Source organism: Parasteatoda tepidariorum, chromosome 1 (genome assembly GCF_043381705.1).
Source record: "Parasteatoda tepidariorum isolate YZ-2023 chromosome 1, CAS_Ptep_4.0, whole genome shotgun sequence".
Classification (NCBI taxonomy): Eukaryota; Metazoa; Arthropoda; class Arachnida; order Araneae; family Theridiidae; genus Parasteatoda; species Parasteatoda tepidariorum.
Window position 1 is genome coordinate 49,683,195 of NC_092204.1, and position 20,970 is coordinate 49,704,164.

General features: G+C 27.0%; 1 protein-coding gene across 1 annotated transcript; it reads left to right on the forward strand.

The window, feature by feature from the left end:
* The first annotated feature begins 728 nt into the window (after nt 1–728).
* Nucleotides 729–15,910, forward strand: LOC107438737 (AP-3 complex subunit sigma-2 or). Its single transcript, XM_016051089.4, has 6 exons — nt 729–972; nt 1,850–1,941; nt 3,980–4,091; nt 7,490–7,561; nt 10,134–10,241; nt 13,477–15,910. Exons 1-6 carry the CDS (start codon nt 904–906, stop codon nt 13,594–13,596), a joined length of 573 nt encoding a protein of 190 aa, XP_015906575.1. The 5' UTR covers nt 729–903; the 3' UTR covers nt 13,597–15,910.
* The last annotated feature ends 5,060 nt before the right edge of the window (nt 15,911–20,970 follow it).

The window sequence follows — 20,970 nt, forward strand, 5'->3', positions numbered from 1 at the left end:
GAACGAAAGATTCCTCATTTGATTTTAGTCAACGCCGTAGGAACATGTCCTTCACTTTGTCAAACTAGTAAACATGTATCAATGCTCTATCACATTCCTCAACAGATGGCGGCACTGCAATATTCACAAACCATGCTTCATGGTTTGGTGGCAAGCATATTTCCAGAGAACCCTATCAACAGGTAAAAAACTGTATCTGACTTTTTCGTCTCGTTTACTGGAGAAGTGTGTAACGAGAGCTATGGAAATTATCGTCACTCATACTTTTTTTCTCTAAATTATTTTTCCAGCAAAGAATGATGTATTGGGCAAGAAGGAAATACGTGTACCTAAGAAGTCGTAGAAATGAGAACTGCACGCGACACTACACTACCATGATAGTTGTATTAAAGATAGTTGTACCAAGTCTCCAGCACTACTTCGTTAGCAGCGTATAATCAGAATACCTGTAATCACCAAGCCTGAGTTTTCCAAGATCATCCGAATTGCCAGCAATCTCTTACATGAAGCATAATGATGAACATGATAATTTGCCAAATGCCCTGATTTCACGCTCCATTTTTATAAAGTTTGCTTACTTTAAAAAAATGCTCGCATGCTCATTACTTTAAATGTTTTTCATGCACAAAGTATATCAGTAAGAATACAACGTAAAAATTTGCTTTTGCCTGCGTACAAATAGTTCACATTTATTTTCGTTCAAAATAGGAATTGCGTCGAATACCCACAAGCTGAGAGAATGACAAGAAGTTGTTGACTATTGATGTTATTGATAATCAACCAACCAGTTTCAAAACTAGTTGTGTTTACTCACTCTCTCTGTTTGTTTATATTAAAATTATCTTGATCTTAATTTGATTGTCTAATGTTTATGTATGAATTATAATTCTCTGCACTAAAAATATGATTAAAGCTATTTTAGTGTTCAACAATCATGGGAAGCCCCGACTTTCAAAATTTTATCAATTTTATGTAAGTCAATATTTGTTTGACACTGACAGCTCAATGATTTTAAGTTTGATTACCTACTCTATCGCCACGAATGAATTTTTTTTCTTTTAAATCTCAATATTGAAAAATTTAATATCAGCTTATAATTATTCTAGAAATTCTATAATTTCAACTTGCCATGTCGATTTTTTCCGGAAAATGCAATATTAAATACACTTTATTAATTTAAACATTCATTTTTCTCTTGTAAATGTATACCTATATTAATAAAATGATACAAAACATGCTCGATTACCCATATATACTAATTTTTATTGAAATATAGCTTTAATATCTCAATTGACTATTTTGTTTTCAAAAATTTTAATGGAAATATTTCTTTGAAAAATATATATATGTGTGAAATGTCTCACACTACTGCATATATTTGTTTGAATATTAACCTGATTCTTATAGATCTTTAGTTTTATTCAGTGCTTTTTTTGAAAATGGAACACACCCAAAATCCATTGGAAACTACTATGAAAAATTTAATTATAACTATAGTTTATTTATTTATTGGCAATTTACAAAAACTAGTTTTAGTATGATTTCCATTTCAGTATCATAGGAGTGTTCATGATCAAATTTGTTAATGAGTAAATAAAGAAATTAGACTTTGAGTATTTCAATCTACTTTAAAGACAGTGATGTTTGCCATATTTGACTTTAGTTTTTATCAACATAATTGCATAAATTCCGTTATTCAGAAGATTGTCTTATCTAGATGAGACATTAACACTTACTTTATCTATTACATTTTCTTCTATTTATTTATGTTTTAATGCCTGTAAGCAGCTATATGTATGTACTTGTCTTTCAAATCTTCATTTTACTATTTTGTTATTTATTTATTAAGCCTGAAGAAATGCAGCAACAGATTATTAGAGAAACATTCCAATTAGTTAGCAAAAGAGATGATAATGTTTGTAATTTTCTGGAAGGAGGCAGGTAAGTAATATTTTAAGTATATGTGTGATGAATTAGTATAAATGTATATTTTTAATGTCAAAAAATTTCTAAAATTTCATCTTTATTGCTGATAATTTTTGTTTAAAAACTCTCTTAAAATTTGTGGATGTGGAAACTAATTTAAGTGTCCTTAAAGACATTGGTTTATATAATATAGTTTTTATGTATAACTTTTATTAAATTTAATATTTGCTAATTGTTCTAAATGTATGTTAGTATAAACTTCATTTTTATAAACTTCCTGACTATGTTAAAACCGCAGACAAATTTGAATTTTTGAAGATAATGATGCTGATTGACTCTTTAAATTCTGCTGTCGGACTTGTAATATCTCGAAATGGAACAAATTATAATTCTTTTTTTAACCCCTCTTCATTAATATGGCTTTAAAATTGAAGGTTAAAAATATAATATTTTATTTCTTACTTGGCCAAATTTTTGACAGAAAACAAGCCATATAGCTGGAAAACTGATTTGTCTTACACATGTCTCAATTAGAAACATGTTAATGGTATAATGGCCATATGAATGATGAATATAGATTCGAATTGTATTTATTCTATGATTAATTTTATAAATATACCTAGATATGTAGCTTATGAATGTAAATTTTGCCTTGACAATCATATATTTCCACATGTTATTAACATATCCTTTTTGCTATTCTCATATATCTTAAAAAATACGGAAATAAGAGAAAGAGAGATTTTTAAAGCTCTATTATTTTATTATTTACTAACCTTTGAAGTATTTAAGTGATTTTAAGTTTTTTATTTTAGAAAGTTTTATAAGCCAAATATTCCTGTACTTGCAGAATCATCCATTAATATTTTAGCATTTAATACCTGACATAAGCTCAAACCAATACAACTTATTTTTCAATAAAGTTTATCTTTAGTTCTACTGCCTAGTAAAAGCTTAAACTAAATTAAACTCAGTGGTGTGACAGCCAATGGAGCCTACTGTGCCCATCTCAGTTTTCTTGACCTTGGACTCTTGGGTGCAGGAGCAAATGTTCCGATCAGGTGGTCAGCCGACCGCGGAACCCCCAGTTCCCAAGCGTGCTTGGTACTCTTTTATCGACCCAATGAAGTGATGAAAGGCTAAGTCAACCTTGCCCGGTTCGAGGATCGAACCCAGGACCTGCGCTACCACTCAACTACCGGGCGTCAGTAAAAGCTTAGACCGTTTCTTTTTATTTTAATCACTCATTTCTTCCATCCAGTATTAAACCTTAGATAACAGCAACCTGTCAGCACAAACTATTTTCTTTGATGTTAACCTGTAAAAGTCAGCTTATATTTATGTGTTTGCTCAACTTTTAAAAAAATATATCTATCCCACAATGTTATTATCTTAATTTCCAACTTTGACTACAATTTTTAAAATATTTGTTTACAAGATATTGTACAAAAAAATGGCTTTAATCATTTTATAAATCAAATCTGTTTTTTATCATATTCACAATTTAGCTGAGTTTGATGTGGTTGAGCTAATGCAACAATTGTCCCTCTAACTATTAGTATTTTTTAACTATAAAGTCCTTGGTACTTAGAAAAATTTGATAAGTTTACCAAACCGTATGGATTGTTATTTATCTGAACAATATTGATTTGTGTATTTGAATTGTCTAAAAATATCTGTCTATATGTCTGCTATCTGTAATTTCATTCAATAAACTAAGAATTCCTCATACTCCCAAAAATATAAATTCACAACACCCCTTTTAACTATGTTAAAAAATTGTTTTCCACATCTTATGATTATCTATACATTTATAAAAAAGACGTGCAATTGGATGTTTTAAATGGAACTAAATTATGTCTTTTTAGAAATGATATTTTTTCTCCTACATCTAATATGCACTTTAAGATAGATTTTGTGGACTTAAAATATTTTATAAATGGACACCAATGATTGAGTACTATAAATAGTTGGTTTTAATTATTTCATTCTTTTAAACTTCTGATTTTTTTTAAGTATTTTAAATTTTTGACTTATTCTTTTCTTTTTCCAGTCTGATTGGAGGATCTGACTATAAACTTATATACCGACATTATGCTACATTGTACTTTGTATTTTGTGTGGATTCCTCTGAAAGTGAACTTGGAATATTAGATTTAATTCAGGTTTGTTTTTTATAATGTTTGTCTGCATCTTAGCACTGTTTTTATTTTAATACAGTATGTTTGTCTTTAGTGGGAATTAAATAGTTTGGCTATTAATGAATATAAAATGAATATTACTTTGAAATGACTTTTTTTATTGTATTTTCATTATTACAAACTGAAGATTGTGTAAAAAATTTTGTTTGATGTAAAACTTTCTAATAATTTCATGCTTCTAAATGTTAAAGTATAATTTATGCAATGGTCCTCAACAATGCATTTGTAGGCAAAAATATTCTGCCATTTTGACTAGGGGTGTAACAAATATTCGGTATTCGGCCCTTTTGTTGAATATTTGACCAAATGTTTGGCAAAGTATTATTTGGAAAATTATTTTTCGACAAGGGTTTTTTGGGAAGAAATTGCAATAGCTTTAATAAAGAATAATATAAAGTCACATTTTTTACTATACATTATTATAAATAAATTTTATATGTATTTGTTAAGCTCTAAAACTTGTTAATTTATATTCTGAAAGACACACGGAAAAGCGAAATTAGAAGAATTAAAACTAGATTACTTTATACTAAACCATGAGTTTTGTAATGCTTATTTTTTTTATTTTTTCAATTATATTTGAGCCGTAATCATTTATGAAATGAATAATTTTATTTATTTGATTGTTTTTTTCAACACTTCATGCTTTAAAAATTTAAAACCTTTTTTTTTGTTCCATTTTTGCTTGTTTTTCTGTTTTAACTAAAGCAAAGCATATTAACAGAGCATTTCTAATAGGCTTAATTATTCTATTGTTTCTTTTTTTTCTTTTACAGTAAGACAGATAACTAGTAACATAGAAGGCAGATTCTCTACATTAAAATTATATTTCAGTACTACAAAAAAAATTCTATTTATATGATTTTTTTTTATTCATTTTTCTTTTTAGCAATGTTTTTATTATGACCACATTTTGTTACTGAGCAGTATTCTTTTATGGTCACTTTTCCTAAATAGACAACAATGTAAAAAAGTTACATTAAGATTTTATTGTAATTCTTTCGTTTTTAAGAATTGAGAATGATTTTTGTTTTGGTTTCTATCTAGCTTTTTCTTTTCCAAAAGACTTATGTTTATAAAAAGTAATGTACATTTAACAAATTATTTCTTAATACAATTTGATTAAAAATCTAAATTTTAAACTAGCTTTTGTAGCATTCAGAAAAGACCCCGTTGGAAAAAATAGATTTACATTTAAAGTTACATATTTATACATAATTTATGAAATAATCCTAAATAAAAAAAATTTGGCTTATTTTACACATTTTTGTAGCTATTTCGACAAATCAAAACATTTTTTCACTCAATTTTAAGACTTTTTTACCCGTAGATATTTTTAAAGAAAATAATTTTTTAAAATTATTTATTTTTTTTTTTCCTATTTTATTTTAACAATGGTCAAAATAATTTTTTGAATTGTGAAGAAAGTAAACTTCAATACATTGGCCGCCACACACATTTATATTGAAATCTCCTTCTTGCCACGAGTACTGCTGTACGAAGCTTATTCTGCTAAGTACTCCCACCAATATTTTAATAATGCGAGTCTCTGGTGGTCACAAGAATAATATCTCGCTCTGTTGGTATCATGTCTGTTCATTTGTTGCATCTGCTGCTCATCTCACCACTTTACACGATCAGTTTGAATCTTTGCCGAGTAAAGAGAAGTATAACTTAAAATCTTTACCCTAATTCGTTGAAATTTAGAAAAGAAAAATGGATGACTTATTTCCCAGTGAGTCACATAGCAGGGAAAAAGAAAACTTTTACGAGGTTCACAATAATTTTCTTAATAAATAACTTTTTTTATTACTTTTACAACAATTCTATAGTTTTGTTACTTCCTGTGAAACATCTTTTCAAATACATATGAATATCCTTCTTCGTAAGTAGTCAAATAAGCTTCACTCCAATACGGGGGGCGCGGCCTGACCAGAAACTCTGCTGTCACTTGAATATGGGTGACGCGGCAGTTAACGTGTTAAAATATGTAATTTTAGATTACAAAATTCAAATTTTGAAGGAAATGAGTTCAATTGTTCTTCAGAAAACAATCGAAAAAATAAGACTTATTTTTAAAAAAATTTTGCTATTTAAATTTCAAAAAAGCTTCATCATAAGACTCTTTTTCAGTCTATGCTTTTCACTTTTTCTTATAATTTTTCTAATTGTTTTGCTATTATGAAATAATGTTTTTTAATCTTTTTTGTTACATTTTTTAGTTTGGAGAAAAATATCCTCGCTGGTGCAAATTTGCTATTATACATTTTTCAAAATGTATAGAAACTAATCTAATAAAATTATGAGATGAGGAATGATTTGCTAATTAATTTTTGTTAAATAAGTTTTGAACTAAACTGACTGTAGTGCTCATCGACTGAGATTCTATAGTCAGTTTTATTATTAAAACTTGCTTTCATGTTTATTTTGATGCCTTTATCTTCGTTTAGTAATTTAATCTTATTCAATTTAAACTTCATGTTACTAACATTCCATTGTTTCAAAATAATTAAAACATTTTTCAAATTTTATATTTAAAAAAATATTTATTGCTTGTTGATTAGTTAGTGATGTCTTATATCACTCTTCTTGTTAAAAGTTTAACTATTATATTAAATTAAAATAATTTACGTTAATAGATTTATTGCAAAAAAAATTGTCTTCCTAATTGTTTTTTAAAATAGGTTATTTTAACTTTTTTTCTCTCTTCGATTTTTCTTCACTTCTCCTTTATGGCAATCTCACACCTGGATATCTTGTTATTCTTTTGCTCTTCTTACCTTTCTTCATTCTGGTTTTCCAATTGAAACTAAAAAGATAATCTGCATCTCTATATTGATTCATTTTGCTCATGAGTCTTGATTTCATTATCATTGAGTTATATTGTCTGTTATTTCTCAGCAGTTAACCTCCCTGTTTTATTCTTTCTTAATTTTGGTCTTTCAATTTCTAAAAAAATGTAATCTGTGCCTATTTAATGATTCATTTGGCTCATGAGTGGCTTGAGTTCATTATCCCCACAAAAAGAATGAAATATCAAAATATTGAAGGTATGGTAAGTCTAAAAAAAAAAAATTTTTTAATTACTAATTTCTTGTGCATATTATAATGATTCCTTGAAGTTTTATTTTTTTTAAAAAAAATAAGATTATATTATTTAAACTATGAAGTAAATATTTTATTTAATAATGGTTTTAGTATTGAAAGATTCCTTTTCACATATCTATTCTCTTATTTCATAATATAACTTAATATGACTTCTTTTTAATGTAACCCTTTTTTAAATCTTGTGAATTTTAATTGCTCTTCCAACAAAATTGGCATAGTTATTATTAATGACTTGATGATATATTTATTTTCAGGTTTTTGTTGAAACTTTGGACAAATGCTTTGAAAACGTTTGTGAACTAGATTTAATATTCCATGTAGACAAGGCAAGTTAATTTTAAGTGAACTCGTAAAAAAATCTTATTATTAATTAAAAAATTTCTATGGATAGTAAACTGTATAAAACTAAATACTGATGTTGTTAGTAGCATTGAAAGCAAGGTGACATCTGTGTTATGATTTTCTATTTATTTCCATGCCAAAGCTTTGTGTTCCAATTTCAAATGATTCTATTCATTTTTTATGGAATTATTACTTTATATTTCATGTTATTCTGATTTTTCTTAATACTTAAATGAGAGGTGTGGTGGCTCAGGGGATAAAGTGTCCACCTTCCAATCAGGTGAATCCCCTGCCTACCACAATGCAGATGTAAAATATCCTCAGTGGTTGACAGATCATGGGTAAGAGTCCCCTTGCCATCAAGCTAACCGTTGGAGTTTTTTGTGGTCTTCCTGTCCCTGTAACACAAATGTGGGTTAGTTCCATCAAAAAATCCTCCACGAAGGCAAATTCTCTCAACACATTTGATCCATGAGTTCCCTAATCTTCTGGATTGGGTTCAAAATTACAAGGTTTGGGAGTGGAACATTAGTAGTCGTAATCCCAAAATTTGATGCCTATTAAACGATGGTTATGAAAATATTAAAAAGAAACTTAAATGGATATTTTGCTAAAAAAGAACAAAATAATCTTAAAATTAAATAATTTGATATTTAAGCAAATAAATAACCATAATGAGCAATACCACTCAAAAGATAACTACTTCTTCATTTTATTATTTCTAATATTTTTTATACAGGGTGTTTATAAAGTCCCGGACCCATTTTGAATCCCCAAAGAAAAAAGTCCAGCAACGTATGGGGATCTGAAAACCCCCATGAATACCGTGAGACACAAAGGGATTTGCCAAAGGTTGTTGTGTGGTGTGGACTAATGCACGACTGAGTCATTGGGCCTTTCTTTTTTACAGAAAAGACGGTGTCATCAGTCGTACACTTAGACATGTTGGAAAACTTCGTATTTCCACAACTAGAAGAGCTTCAGCCACATGTCTTTTTGCAACAAGATGGTGCACCACCTCATTTGGGTATCATCCTTCGTAGTTCTTTGAATGACCATTTTCCAGGAAGATGGATTGGACGAGGAGGTCCAATTCCTTGACCACCCAGATCACCTGATATAACTCAGCTGAACTTTTTTCTTTGGGGATTTATAAAGGACAATGTTTACAGGAGGATCGTGTCGAACATTGATGACCTAAGACCCAGAATTACAACCGCAATAGCCTCTGTGGATGCCGACATGCTTGCCGCTACCTGGTGTGAAATTGACTATCGACTTGATATTCTCCGTGCGAGACGAAGGGGGCACACGTGGAAGTTCATTGACAAGGGTCATGAAACTTTTTGAGTCTATCTAACCATTTATGTTATTAATTTTAATCTATCTTTATTATTTTATGAGTTATTAAACATCAAAAGGAGTCTGGGACTTTATAAACACCCTGTATAATTCCTGTTCATTGGCCTTAACAAATTTATGGAACTTAGAAATATATTTTTCATAAAACATAAATCTTATTTTCTATAATGAAACTTCTTAGAATATCAAGCCTTTTTGTACTTTGCCTCAGAAATGTGAAAATGGCCAGAAAAATATGCATAAATTAAAATTGTGATTGTTCCCATTCATTGTTAACCATTTATTACTTTTCAAAAATATTGTGACCTTATTATTTTAACTTACAAAATGTCTTATTTAGAAAATAAAAATAAAAAAAACATAGCTTGAGATATTTTGCGTCAAAGCACTATATATATATATATGTGTGTATATAAAGGATATATTGAAATAGTTTCCTTTAGAAAAATCAGAATTTGTGCTTTAAAGTAAATTTGTAGAAAAAAATTTTTTTATAAACTATTTTATCTGCACAGTTTATAATTTCGTATGCATCTTTCTGTTGGCAATTTTAGAACATTACTTGGCATGAGTTGTATTTATACTGATTTATAAATTTATCTTTATTTTCTTTTTAAAATTTGAATATACTGTTATTTACACACTGATTATTGTTTCTGCAAGTTCTCTTTTTCATTTAAACTCTGAATCAATTATAGCAATGAAATAATGTAAGTTAAAATAGTTTTTACTTAATTTAAGATTTTATCTTGTTGTATAAATGTGAAAAATACTTGGTGATACTTGCATAATGCTTGGTGAACATTCATTTTTGCTTTTTCTTCCCAACTTATGTAAAGAATGCATTGTAAAATATAAATAACTTTAAGAAACTATAATAACTGTAATCAGAAAGCACATACTATTCTGAAGTTTGTGGATTTTTTTCCTTCCTGGTGCTGATATTTTTGGCAGCTTAATACTCATGTCATTTCAATGGTAGAAAAAAAAAATATTTAATTGCTTTTTTTATATCTCCTACTGCAATTCTACTTAAAGTTTCTTATACTTTTAATAGTAGTTTCATTTCTTGCAATTTTAGTAATTTAGCACTGTAACTTTTTTTAGTGTAATTTTTAATTATTGTGTTTTTTATTTGATTTTTTTCACTCGTATTGAGTTTTTCTTGATTTTAAAATTTTTAACTCTTTGTAGGTACATTTTATTTTGAATGAATTGGTCATGGGTGGCATGGTATTAGAAACAAATATGTCTGAAATTATAACTAGAGTTGAAGAGCAGAATAAACTTGAAAAGCAAGAGGTATGTGTGCAATGTCTTTATCCTTGGTTGATATTAGTGTAAACCAGAGCCGAAGGACATGAAATGTAGAACATGGATATTAATTTGTATCAATTGATAACTGTTTAAAATTAAATATGAAATCCTTATACTTTTATCAGTTTTAACTGCACCATTTGAACTGTCTCTTAAAGGCATTATATATGTTTTTTATTAGTTGTTATTAATTACATTTTGTAATATTTATTAACAAGTATAAATGTTTATCAATATTTATTTCACAAGATTTCCCCTATCTATTTACCGTATTTAAAATTCGTGGGATTATTTATGGTCCTCTTTATTGTTCTATTACCACAAACTTATATTTTATTAATATTATGCAGATTTTTTTTTTTTTGAAAAATCGAGGTAGAAAAAAATATTTTTTATCAAAAGTATGTAACTCTTGGACAAAGACATTTTTCTTTATCTTTCAAAATCTGTAGTTGCGTTTCAATTAATTGTTAATTAGGTGTTATAAAAAATACTTTTTTATAAAAAACAATTTGAAAAATACTTTTTTTATTTACAAATTTGAAGTATTTCGGAGATTTTTTATGTTTAATTTGCATTATCTATTTTATTTGAAAACAAACTAATATTTGTTACCAATAATGAAAAGCTAATGATTCATTTATAAAGTGGGATCATAGGTTATAATTTTATTTTTTAGCCTTTCCAATATGGCATTTAACATGCTAAAGCGTGTTGTTTTGATACACTTGTTATACCAACTATAAGTAATCATCGTAAATATATTAATTTATTATTTTCTGTTTGAAGAATAGATATCCTCTTTTAAATTTTTATTTATTATGCGTGCTCATCCTCTTTTTTTCTAAGAAAAAAATTAGTCATTTTTTTAACTGTCACCCTAAAATTTGATTAAAAACAATTCATTATTGATTACTATTCAAAAGTATAATATTTATATTTAAGATTTTTCCTATAAGTTCTTTTTATCACTCATACAAGTGAAATACTATATTAATATATTTTGTTTTAAACACTATGCAAGAATGAGCGTTTATATCTTATATGTCTCTAGACTAAAAAATTGTACTTATTGTTACATTTTGTTTTGTTGTGCAAGTACTATTAAGACTTAAAAACTTGAAACTATAAAGGGGTGTAGAAAATTGCTTAGGAAGTACAATAGAATTTTTAAAAAAATTGTCATTTGTTGATAATTAGTTCAAGAATTATTAACTATAAAACTTTTAGGAATAAATACCCTACAAGCCACTTTACAATTGCAAGAATGCAACTTCAGAGTTGAAATTTATTATGCCAAATGGGCCATATTTGTTTTTAAACTTAGCACAGAGTTTTTTCTCTTTTTTTTTCGAAATTCCAATTTGTTCGAAAGTTATTACAATTTTAAGTACTTTTATGCCAATTATTTATCACTTTTCTGCTTACGTTACATTTCGCTTTGCTGTACGAAATATATAAGCTTAGAAACTTAAAATTGCAATGGTTAGTTTTCAAAAAAAAGTGCAGAAAGTTCAACTTAATAAAAAATTTTAGATTCAATAATTAGTACTAGGTAAAAAAAAATTAAGTAAAAAATACCATATTTGGTTATTCTATAGGCTGCTGAAATACAACCATGAAGTTAAAATTTGACATGCTGAAAGAGCCATTTTTATACGTGAACTTGGTGAAAAAAAATTTTAAGAAATTCCAATTTGTTAGAAAATTATTGCAAAAAAAGTTCTTTTTCCTGATTATTCTTTTTTTTTTTTTTTTTTGCTTTAAATATTGATTAAATATTCAGTATCGTTGTACAAATTTTTTTTTTTTCCTTCACGAAATCTTTATTATATTAACTTGCACTCTAGTAGATGTTAATCAAATCTCACAACAACAGCAACAAAAAGTCGAAAGAGATTAGACTTGTTGCCACATATAAATCTTAACCTTTATAGTAAAATTTTTTTTAAAAAAAATTATAAGGAACTAATAAAGAGGGATATGACTTGTTCCCTATTTAAAATGTTATGAGTTTTGTCAGGGAGTAAAATTACTTCTTATTTAATTCTTCTTGTTGGGTCACCATTCTGTGTTCTTTAGGTTAAACTTTTAGTTCAAGTTCAGATTTTTATTTTCTAAATCCCGGTAATCATTCATTTCATTATAATTAACATGTTAACAAAACGTTCATTCCTATAGCTACAATTGAAAATTTAAAAATTAAAACATTCTGAATTTTTATTTGAAATATCAATATTTGCGGGGGGAAATACCATTGACAAATGAGTAGCAATTAGAAGTTAAGGGAAACCAGCAGGGACAGAGCCTCTTAGTAAATAATAAATTTTGGATAATTCTGTTTCATACATTCTCATTGGGCAGAAAAGTCGCATGTTTTGACTTTTAGTTGTATATATCTTTGGTGGCCATTGTTTGATTAATAAAAGTTCTAATAGTATTTAACTGTAAAATAGTATTTATCCTTTTTTTAATGATTTTTAGCAGTAATATTATGACATCATCCATTTTTAATGTTGTTCTCTGTTATTATTATGTTTACCAATTTGATTGTCATTCAAAATTAAAGGCTAAAGAATAAGAGTATTTAGCCCCTTATAATTAAGTAATTGCATAATTTTTCCCTACAATGCAATATTTTATGAAAAGGATATTTATTCCCCATGTTACAGTTACTGAATGGTAAATAAATCTTATTTCCTTTATAATATATGTTATACATATCATGTGTAATATATGTCATATTTACTTTCATATTACATTTTATGTAATACTGTGTTCATTTCAAGTATGCAATTTAAATAGTGAGTCTCATTCAAAATTCTAAATCAGTATTAAGTAAAAAGTTTAAGTCCTATTGTTAAAAAACCTGTTTAGGGAATCAAGTTTAAGCTTTATCACAATAGAATCAGAGACTAAATCTCTGTAACAGCGATGTATTATTGCATTGAAAAAAAAAATTTTTTTTTATTTATTTATTTATTTATTTATTTGAATTTATATTTTGATATGATCTGTTTATCATGAAGAGAAAAAAACGTAATTGTGTTATTGTTGTGCTAAACAAGCAAGCATCAGAGCCCTCCTATTTATTTCATAACATATGATGTATTTTTTCTTTTATGTGTTGGCAGCCTTCTTGTTGTGTTTTCTCATTAAAACATTAAAGGTATAAAATACCCATTATTTATTTTCTGTTAATATTGATTTTCTCTTTTAGGCTGGTCTATCAGCTGCCCCTGCCAGAGCTGTTTCTGCTGTAAAAAATATGAATATTCCTCAGCAAATCAAAGACATGAAACTGCCAGATCTACCTTCAATTAGTACTCTAAAATTTTAATCTGTCCTTAAAATATTCCGAAAGTGTCATCCTTTTTCATTATTGTATTCACTACCCTGCTCATGAAGCATGATGTTTATCAATTTTTTGTAAAACAATGAGTTATTTAATAATATATATGTAATTGGTTTTTCAGTACTTTAATAGGGTCTAACTTTCATTACTAATACTGTTTTAAGTTATTTTACAGGATGTTCTAAATTACATAGATGTTTTTAAAAAAGAAAACGGTTAGTGTTTAAAAAGAAGAAAAAAATCCAACAAATGTGTGTAACAGGGCATAAGTTTTTACCTTACAGAGTTCTTGGTGAAAATTCAAAAAATTTCTGAGGTGTGATGTTACAGATAGTATTATAAATCCAAAAAAATAAATAATTGAAAAACACATCTTAGCGTGTGAATGCAAGTTACAGTAGATATTTTGAAAATATTGCTACGTTATATTCTTCCTCAAAAGATTTTTTAAAATATATATGACGCGATTTTTCATTGACGACACATTCAGTACCTGCCAAGTAGCTACACATTTATCATCTAATTTGAACTAAAACCAAGAGGAAGAAAACTATATGCCCTTCATTTATTGAAAGAATTGTTTTCTTTTTTAACCCTAATCTTTTTCCTGTTATGAATTAGTGAAAACAGTCTACCTAATTTAGAACATCCTGTATTTGGTTAATACTACTTGGCTATGCTCTAAAAATTCAAATGTAAATTGATTGTTTAATAATTATTTTTTTAATAGTGTAAATAATCTTTTTGTCATATTAATTATTTTGTATTAATTGTTAAGATTAAATCTTTTGATTGTATTAATAAATTTGCGAAGGTGCTTTTATTTCATTTTTAAAAATGGAAAATGAAGTCTATATTTATATATATATAAGTACATTTTAATTGCTTTTTAAGCTGATTGTTTTAGGTTTTTCATGGAATTATGGTTTATTGCTTAAGTGCTGGAAACACAAAAATTTATTATATTCATTTATACCTTTATCATCAGTTTACTTGAAAGAGTTTGTTTAAAACCTTTAGTATGAAATTATGTATGTTTAAGTGAGAGCTTATTATTTAAAACTGTATAATACACTTGTAGTTGTTTTTTATGAGTTTAAAAAAAGTCTATGTTTTGTTATTTATATTTTATTATGCTGCTAAAAATAGAGTACTTTGTTGTTTTATAATTAAAGTAGTACTAAATTATACATTTCAAAATCAGAAAATTTATCAATTAAAAAAAATGTGAGTCAATGTTTATTATGAAATTTTTTCAACAAAAATTTTTGTACTGTATTTTTAGTACTTATGTGTTTGTCTTTGTTTCATGGCATACTTATGTAAATAAAATACACATGGGCATGGACACAGTAGAGTCTATAATTAATCTACACTACTTGAAATTAAAGAAATTTCAAATTATTACCCATGTTTAATAAATTAATTAAAACCAAATTGTACAAACTTTAAAGTTAATTATTGCAATAACAAACAGAATAAAGAACTAGTTTTGATTTTTTTTGTTGCTCTTCTGAATTTTTTTTTTTTTAAAAAAAATTCAGAAGACCAACAAAAAAATTTGTATTTCATCCGCTTTTAATTTTTATATCTAATTTTTAAACAACTACAGCTAGTGGTTAGAACCAGAATTTCAAAATATTATCAAATATTACATAAAATCTAATCAAACAATTTAATTAAGATTTAGAAAAAAATTTAGAAGGAACTTAAAAACTTTATTCTATAATGTGAAACTTGGGTGTTCATGTAAAACAAAAGCATAACTTTTTTTCATTTTGAGAGTATTGATAATAGTTTTTTTTAAATTCAATTGTGATTACAGTTAGCTTTTATTTGAAAATCATTTAAAACTAAATAGACTCTACTGTGTATACATGTAATATTTGTAAATTATGCTATTTGGCTGTTACTTTTTTTCATATCTGAAAGTAAAAGGAATTTTACAAGTTACAAATATGTTTTATAAGTGGTTTTTATTTTTAAAAAATTTCTTGCAATTAAAACTAATTTTTCAACACAAAAACTTTATCAATCTGCAAGTTTTATCATCCAATTTTTATAATGTTCCATGTATGAATTTATAAAAAAAAAAAAGACAATATTTTAGTCTGTTGAATAATGAATCAAAATTGAAAGAAAAAACTTTTCTTTTAAATAGCCTTTTACATAAATGTAATTATTTTATATAGAATGTCATTATGTTTTTGAAAATCAACCAGATATGCTTGTAATTTACAGATTGAAGAAAATTTAATATGCGATACGTTTCATAATAAAAATATTCCATGACAACTAACTGATTGTTTTAGTCTATTTATTTATAACTCCTATAAAAAACATGTATTTCAACTTTGTGGAAATAGTATAAATGAAAATATAGCTTTGAAGAAAATGCATGTTTGTGAAGATTTATGCATTATTTTGTGAGGAAAGTAACTGATGCAGAGCTAATAATAAGTGAGTGTCATATTATGAGCATTCTTTATATCCTGTTACGTTGTTTTGTATCATTATTTGCATTTTATTATCACCTGTGGCATCATTGGATACTGGTGCGATAACATTTGTCCCCTCTAAAAGACTAATGGGACATCACTGTACCAGGATATAACTCCAGTACAGATTTTGTGAGTACAGAATTTTTTTTTTAATTATATTTGTAATGGGGTAAAAAGACAAAATGTTGCCAAAAAAATAGAAAAATTAGAAACCAATCTTGAAAAGTGAAAGAAGTCATTGTAAGCCCTAAAAATATTAAATGCTTTTTTCTAAAAAAAATATATATGTAGATAACAGTTATGTATATGTAGGAACAGTTTGAAATTTGCATTATCTTGAAGTATAAGTACTTAAGTGAAACTATAGCATCCCAGACAAAGCTAACCATTAATTGTGTATTTGACTTTAATATTAGTTGGCTTTAGTGTTTGTTGAATCACCAAACACACTCCACAGCGTAATATCCATCAAAAGAAGCTGATTGTGATTGTTTAGTCTAGCGTCAGTGTGATCCATTATGATTTTATGAAACCTGTTTTTTTGATCGCAATAGAAATATGCCAAGAAATTCATGGATTCGCACCCACCAGGATTTTACTCCACTTGGTTAAAAAAAAAAATTCTGCTTGCTTAGGAAAAGTATAGAGAAAATATGGGTGGTACATACTTTGATGAAAGAATTAATTTCTTATATTTGTAAGCTGTCAACCAACTTTATTCTAAGTGGTAAGAATTTATTTTTAAATGTTTCTGTGTCATAAACTCAACACTTTAGGTGGGTTAACTTTGGGACACTTAAAATTGGCTGAAACTTTATTCTAGCATATAGAAAATTTTTATTATATCAAACATAAAGATAAAATGTTTTAAATATCTTTACAAATTTTCAAGGAGAAAATCAAAATAAAAGCACTAATTTTTTTTTGTAGTTATGAGTAACTATCTAAACTACTTCTATTCTTATTATTAGTTCTATTAGCATTATGAATTATCATAAATTACATTGCCATTACGATTTCTGATACAGCCCGTTTTTAACTTAAACTGGTGCCTCTTCACTCTAATTGATATCTGCAAACCTCCACCCTAGCGTACAATTTTCTGAAATATTTAACGAGAACATTATATATTATTTTTCTTTTTTTTTTCTATTTTTCATCATTTTGAACATACTGATTCATTTATTGTAACATCTTTCACTGTTATTATGACGTCAGAAAAAAACATATTCATATCAATTTACTTTTAATGACATGATTACTGCTCTCATTATTGATCAATACGTAACAAAAATTGACATAAAGTTACCATCCAAAGTGCAGTACTATTGGTTATAATATAAAAAAATATATATAAACCAAAACAGTTTCAAGTTATGCATAAAATAAGTTCATTTTACCAGGAATCTAAATATATAAAGTTAGATAATCGATATTAATACCATAAATATATTGGTACTTCATTTGAGATTTGACAAAGCTCATAGCTGACAGCAAAGGAAACACAATCAAATGAGGAGTTTTGTAGTTTAACAAATATATAAGTTTAACTCAAAAGTTAACTTGTGTAGTTTAACTCATAAATTACACTGGGGAACAGTGCATAATTTATCAAAAGGCATAGGGCTCCTTATTGTTACAAATAATTTCTTTTTTCTTAAGAAATGTCTATTAGAACTATGAGTTAAAAATTGTATTAAATATAAGTACAAATTCACTAGTATATCGTAATTTACTCATAAATAATTTAAAGGCACTTCATAAATAAACAAGTAAATTTTTTTCAAGTTATGACTAGGGGACCCCTGACAATTCTGTACCTTGGGCCCTAGCATATTTAGATCATTTAGGAACATTTTTTGTTGCATTTAAACAAATTCTTGATATTACCTGATTCGGGTTCAAGTCAGAAATTAGTTTTTCTCCTAAAGCTGTAGATTTTTTAATGACATTTTTAGTCTAGTTTTTATCGAAATGTGCAAGTTTAAAAACGTTATATATTACAGGGGTTAAGTTAATGCTGTGAGAAACTTTAAGAGAGTTAAAGCACGTCATCAGGATAGTTGCATAGAAGCACATGCCCGGAAACGTCATCGTACTCAGCCAGGGGCTCTTTCCTATTCCTGTTCAGAAGCACATGAAGAATCATTTCATAATAAGGAAGCAGCGCATGGCCACATTTCCGGACATGGTTTCCATGCAAATTTAATCCTGATGATATGCTGTAACTCCCCTTGAAGTTTCGCGCAACATTCACGCAAACTCCTGTTGTATATAACGTTTTTAAACTTGTACATTTCAACGAAAAATGTACTAAAAATGTCATTTAAAAAAATCTGTAACTTGGAGTGAGAAACTGATTACAGATTTGAAATCAGTGATGCAAAAATATCTAAGATCTGTTAAAAAATCTCATACAACAAAAAAAGTTGTCTCCCTGTGTTCAATGACCACTGTTTGCCAACCTAGTACTGCCCCTGAGAATGACAAAAAAAAAATATATTATTTTTACTATTTCTGGAAACTATTCAACTCCTGCAAGCGCGAGTGTCCTTATGTAATCTCATCTTTAATAGCTCCACCTTGTTGCAATAATGGAAAAAATGGTGGGATATAAAATAATATTTATGCTTACATAATGAAACTAAACATAAAAAAGTAATACTTAAAACACAAATAGGGACACTGCAAGATGTTTTAAAATATTGAAAAATACACGTGCCATCCATGTAATATGTTAATTACTTTGAGTAAATGAAGTGATGTAAGTGAAGGGAAAAAAATACCGCTGCATTTTTTTTAATATTATTTTAGCTGTTGACTGCATCTTTCTCATTAGGTCACTTTTTCATTAAAGTTTTTAAAAAAATTATTTTAAACTTTTTTTTACCTCATTTTAGGAAAACTTATTTTCACTTACATTTCAAAAGAAAAGTTAAAGGTACCACCATTTAATTGTTGCAAGATTAATTTCAAATAATAGACTTAAATAATAGATATATTATTGCATATTATCTATCAAAAATCATAAAACAAAATTACGAAAAGGAACATAAATTTTTTAAACTGCATTTTAATAGTTTAAACTAATATATTTTAATATATTGTTGCTTGTAACAATGTAGGATGATATAATCTATCTTGTTCTAACAATTGTTTAGTCGTTGTTTTTATTTAAATATTACTTTATCGCGCTTATGTTTTAAGTTGAAATTTGAAAACCTTTTTTGATGGAAATTATATAACAGAAAATTGTAATGGCATAAAACCGTTTTAATTGTTGTCTGTTTTTTTTTTTTTCAGAAAATTATATATTAGGAGATATTTTTTTAAATTTAAAATACAGTTGAACGCTATTAAATAAATTTATTTACGTATCTCTTATTTTACAGTTTTTTTATTCCGATCTAATATTGGTAAGAGAGGTAATTGTATTATTTTATTAAACGATATTACAATAACTGCTATACTTTTTTATTTGTAACTCAGTGTTATATTTTCATTAAAATACAAAGCAAGATTCATGAAAACACGACTGTTCTGTTCCAGATCAACAAATACGGTTTTTAACTGTTTTTCTTTTATTCTGATCTATTTTTTATAAGAGGTAATTATATTATTATAAAGAAAAGATATTAAATTAACTGTTATACTTTTCTTATTTTTGAGTCAGTGTTATATTTTCATTAAAATTTAAAGCAAGATTCAAGGAAACATGACTTATTTTGATCTACTTTGGATAAGAGAGATAATCAAGGTCGCTGACAGAATAATATAAAAGGGGGTGCAACCCTCTAGCAAACTACCTCCCCCCCCCAAAAAAAAAAAAAAATTTTAAATATTCTGTTATTATATTTTGTTTTGTTATTACATATGATTTCATCTGTTAATTTTTTTCAAGATACATTTCCTCGTTGTTAATTAGATATTTTTAAAAAAAGGACAAATTTCTTGTACTTACAAATTTTGCCACGAGAAACTGTGCTCATGGCGTTGGCATAGCTACTGACTTTGAAACACAAATAACTACAAACAGTAGTTTCGTATGCTAACGTGTTTGTGCACGCTTAACATTGTTATTTATTGTAATAATGAAGTTTTACAGTTGTGAGAAGTCAGTTTGTGTTACAATTGTTAAACTAAATAACTAATAGAAAATATAATATTATTTATATTTCATTAAATGAAATTTAAAAATATAGCTAAGATATCTGCCAAGTTTGTGCATAAGAAAAGAATCAAAGATGACTCAGAATTCATTGAAAAAGTTATAAACAGATTCGGACAGCAAACAAGACGATTACAATTCTTATTTGATTAAACAATTTTTTATTTGTTACGCATCAATAATTACTTAATTATTTGATTTTGAATAAAAGTATTTTTAATAAAACATTTTTATAACAAAATTGTTTTTCTTTATCTCTTTAGGTGTTTAAAAAAAGCTAGGGGTGTGCAAGTGCACCCTCTTGCACTCCGCTGCCGGCACCCTTGAAGATAATTATATTATTATATGAAACGATATTACATTAACTGTTATACTTATTATTTTCAACTCAGTGTTATATTTTCATTAAAATGTAAAGCAAGATTCAAGGAAACACGACTGTTCTGTTGCAGATCAAAAAAAACGGTTTTTAACGGGTTTTTTTTTATTCTGATTTATTTTTTATAAGAGGTAATTATATTATTATATGAAAAAAAATTAAATTAACTGTTATACTTTTCTTATTTTTGAGTCAGTGTTATATTTTCATTAAAATGTAAAGCAAGATTCAAGGAAACACGTCTGTTCTGCTGTAGATCAACAAAGACGGTTTTTAACAGGGATTTTTTTTATTCTGATCCATGATTACTG

Excerpts from the sequence above, each read along its gene's own strand:
- LOC107438737 (XM_016051089.4), top strand. The coding sequence starts at position 904 with ATGATTAAAGCTATTTTAGTGTTCAACAATCATGGGAAGCCCCGACTT. Across the intron at positions 973-1,849 it reads CAAAATTTTATCAATTTTAT|CCTGAAGAAATGCAGCAACA; the intron begins GTAAGTCAATAT and ends TTATTTATTAAG. Across the intron at positions 4,092-7,489 it reads GAATATTAGATTTAATTCAG|GTTTTTGTTGAAACTTTGGA; the intron begins GTTTGTTTTTTA and ends ATTTATTTTCAG.